This window comes from Poecilia formosa, unplaced genomic scaffold (assembly GCF_000485575.1).
Source record: "Poecilia formosa unplaced genomic scaffold, Poecilia_formosa-5.1.2 Scaffold2730, whole genome shotgun sequence".
NCBI classification, from domain to species: domain Eukaryota; kingdom Metazoa; phylum Chordata; class Actinopteri; order Cyprinodontiformes; family Poeciliidae; genus Poecilia; species Poecilia formosa.
This window is the reverse complement of record NW_006802669.1, coordinates 1-3874: the sequence shown is the minus strand read 5'-3', so window position 1 is coordinate 3874 and position 3874 is coordinate 1. Positions and strand designations below refer to the sequence as shown.

At 37.5% G+C, this 3874-nt stretch overlaps 1 protein-coding gene across 1 annotated transcript; it reads right to left on the bottom strand.

Moving 5' to 3' along the window:
* Window positions 1–2249: 2249 nt before the first annotated feature.
* On the bottom strand, window positions 2250–3867 carry LOC103133358 (flocculation protein FLO11-like). The gene is made up of 3 exons (XM_007545125.2): window positions 3355–3867; window positions 3164–3266; window positions 2250–2850 (listed from the first exon to the last, which is right to left on the bottom strand). The coding sequence occupies exons 1-3, from the start codon at window positions 3419–3421 to the stop codon at window positions 2262–2264; spliced, it is 759 nt and encodes a 252-aa protein (XP_007545187.2). The 5' UTR covers window positions 3422–3867; the 3' UTR covers window positions 2250–2261.
* Between the last annotated feature and the right edge of the window lie 7 nt (window positions 3868–3874).

The window sequence follows — 3874 nt, the reverse complement described above, 5'->3', positions numbered from 1 at the left end:
TCCATATAGTCGTCATCATCTTCTTCGATCAAGACAAAAATGTAAAACCCAATAAAGAACATACATCTGTTCATTTCATCCCACTGAGACTATGGAAAGTTTCTGGGGTGTTAAATAATTTTACCCAGAAATTTTAAAAGGTTATCTACCCATTATCACAACTGATCTATTTACAAAACTAAGGTAGAAATGTTCATCTCAAATTTGATTGGTTATGTAGGATGCAGGTCCATATTGATAACACGTAATCACTTTAGACTTTCATCCTCTTGTTTTTTTTACACTCATCAGGAAAGTAACCTTATGAATCAGCATTTTATCCCACATTGATGTGCTACTCATTAACTTTTTAATAACGGAAAAATGTAGCCACTATGCACCACTTTAAAGTGTTTTTTTTCTCACTTCCAAATAGTTGGTGTCTATCTGGCAGTTGTGGGTGGCTTAGTTGATTTGACATTAGGTGCTTTTGCCAACCGTTTGGGCTCAGTTATCTAAGGAATTATGCAAACTCCATATCTCTGTTTTATATAGTTTGCGTAGTCAAGAAATTTTAAATCGTCATTATCTGGAGTGCTAATTTCGGCAAGTAAAGTGATAGTGAAAGTACATTATGGAGCAATGCAAGAAAATCCCAGAAAGAGAGTAAAGACGTTTTAAGGAACTACTTGTGGGTACAGAAACCACCTCTTTTGGGTCAGTTGTTTATAAATAAGCTCATTGCAAAATCTTAATAACAAGTAAGTGCTGATCAGTTTTTTATTCCTCAGATTTGTCATTATAAAACCTGATCTCTTTAAAAAGGAATAATTGATCTCTGTTTTAATCTGTTTTTAGTTGCTAAGATATAAAAACCTCCAGAAAGAAATGGAAATATGTTCTCTCTGGAGGGCATTTACAATGCAAAAGTGAAAACAGGATGACAATGTGTGGAAAATAGAAACCTTTTGTAAAGTTATTGAAGATAAATCAAAGTAACATCTGAGTTAAAAAGCTTAGGGATATGGACCACTGCAGACTGTCTGAGGCTTGATTTAGCACATATGGGCTATGCAGCCCCCACTGTCAACAGGAGAATTTAACATTAATACTTTACTTTTACTTAGCTGTTTTAAAGTTACACTATATTTGCAAGAAATTAGATACATTTCTATGTTTGTCTGTATGGCCTGCTTGACCCATTGAGCAAATTTTGTCATGTGTTGCAACCTCTCCGTCCACGTCCACCATGCATTTATTCCTGTCCATTTCCTCTCACCATCACTTCCTCTTTTTCTCCAGCCCTTTCTGTACAGCTGATCTGTTTTGTTTCTTTTCACATTACATTTTAGTTCCATTCGTCCCTTCTTGTTCTTTGTTTACCGCTTTGTATAAACTACGGTTCTAGTCCATTTCTGCAGTAGCCCATGCTCTCTCCTCTGATCAAACCAGGGAACTCACATTGTTGACGTGGTCTCTGTGAACATGACAATATAAAACAACTAGAAAGAACGCAGTCACTAAAAAAATAATGATTGTGTGCATTAACTATTTTACCTTTTATTTTAGGTCTTTTTTTTCTGACCAGTGTTGTTTGAAGTTTTTTTCCATCCTACTTCTTAACTGCTCACGCAATCTGCATTTCCGACGTTGGCATTTATCTACACCTTTGCCGCTGTCTCTCTTATCAGCTGTATGTCTGAGCTGGTTTCCTGCCTACATATGCAAACCCACTGACACACAATCTGATGCACAAAGACCAGCAATTAAACTCATGGTGCTCAGAAGCAACTCTAAGAAATAATGACAAACTGAGGTAGTATAAAGATTTTACATTTATTCACAGCAAAAGCACATTTGTTGAATTATGATTTAATTTTAAGTGATAGGAATTTTTTTTTTTTTGCATTACATACAAATTTTATAAATAAATAGTCATTCATCTTTACATGCACATTATTTTATTGTGCTACATTAAAGCTTTGATCCACAGGAGGAGTTACAAGGCGATCTTTGGGTGTTGAATAAATGAGGAGTAAAAATTGTAAACAAGACACAAAGAAATAGAAAAAAATCAAACATATAAATATTGCAGCCCTTCATTGTGAATTTGTTTTATGTGTTCGTGAGGTGCGATGCATTGAAAGCCACAGTATTTAAATATTGCATGCCATATGTCTTTGAAGTAACTTTGCAGACAGCGGTCACTTAGATTCCTATGTACATGTTCTCTGCCAGTTCTTCACTTCCTCGTTTTGTCATCTGCTTAGTGTTAAACGTCTCTATGTGGACGCTCTTCTTGTTGTCGAGGACGTTGCTAGAATATGGTGAAGTGCTGACCAGGTACCAGAGGCACCAGAAGTGGTGTTTGGTGCTGATGTTGGATTTGGAGTGGATTTTGCAGATATTGGATTTAAAGTTGTTGATGACGGTGTTGAGGATGGTGTTGAGGATGGTGCTGCTGAAGAGGCTGATGTTTTGTTTGTTGGTGCTGATGTTGGTTCTGATGTTGGTTCTGATCCTGATAATGATGCTGGACCTGATGGTGCTGCTGATGGTGTTGATGGTGTTTCTGATCCTAGTGCTGTTTTTGGTGCTGATGCTGGTGTTTCTGTTTGTTCTGATCCTGGTGACATTGCTGATGTTGACGGTACTAATGCTGTTGCGGATGGTAGCTCTGATCCTGGTGCTAATGCTGGTGTTCCTGTTTGTTCTGATCCCAGTGCTGCTGATGGGCCTGATGGTGATTCTGATCCTGATGAGCCTTTTGATATTTTTGGATTCTGTCTTTTTGTCAGCTGCTGAGTAACATAATTTGCCCAGTCGTCTTTGAGGTCGGAGCAAATGGTCTTTCCACTCACTGTCCGAAACCTGAAAAAGATTTTTAGTTAAAATCATTATTATTCAGTTTTATCGTTGTTTCTCATTATAAATGTAACATTACACTGAAAATAATGCATCTTTCAGCCTGTTTTGCAAAATCTTTATTCCTGCGACGATTGTGAGATTAAATGAAAAGCACACAGTGCATTAAAACAAAATGCAAAGGCAAGAACAAATCTCCTACACTTCAGAAATAAAAAAAATTGAAAAAGTAGTAATTTGCACAAATGAACAGAGATGTTGTGATGAGATCAGATGGAACTGACAGTTTAAAACAATGCAAAAAATATATACTACTTACACAATTGCTCTAAAGAGACAGATGCCGTTATCCTGAATGGTGTATTCCTTAATTTTAGAATGATGGACTCTTGTTTTCGAGACCACAAGACATTTGCAATTGCCTAAAAAGGTAAAACACAGACACATATTTTAAGTATCATTATGTTCAAACCACTTAATCAATACCTTCTGAAATTTCTTTGTACTTACTTGCTTGGACCATGTTCATCCGTGTTGTGAAACAAAAAAGAGAAGTTAAAATCAGGCTGAACTGCATCTTCAGGATAAATCTTTGCCCTTAAATGGGAAGCTGTCGAGTCCTTCAGTCAGTTCAGTAAACAATCTCCCTGCCGAAATGTGTACAACAGCAGAGAATCCAATGAGTCTTGTTCAGGCGACAGACACGTGGTGTTCGTCTTTCAAGCAGCAGGGTGCTTTCACTCTTCTGAGACGCTGGGTTTTGATCTCAGATCTTCTTATACTACAAGCCCCTCTCCCTCCTACGTAATTGTTTCCCCCGCGACCAGAGAGAGTTGTCACAGCAGCCGCATGGCGGGTAGAGGAAACATCTTTGACACTGAAAGGTGAATTCACTGTGAATCATTCCATTTACCACCGTCCTGCCCACATCGCACTAAACTTGAGCCTAAACATTCCTATATCTACACGCTATATAGACAAATTACCATAATTTTCCATCACACTCACTCTGAAAATCTTGATTTGCCTC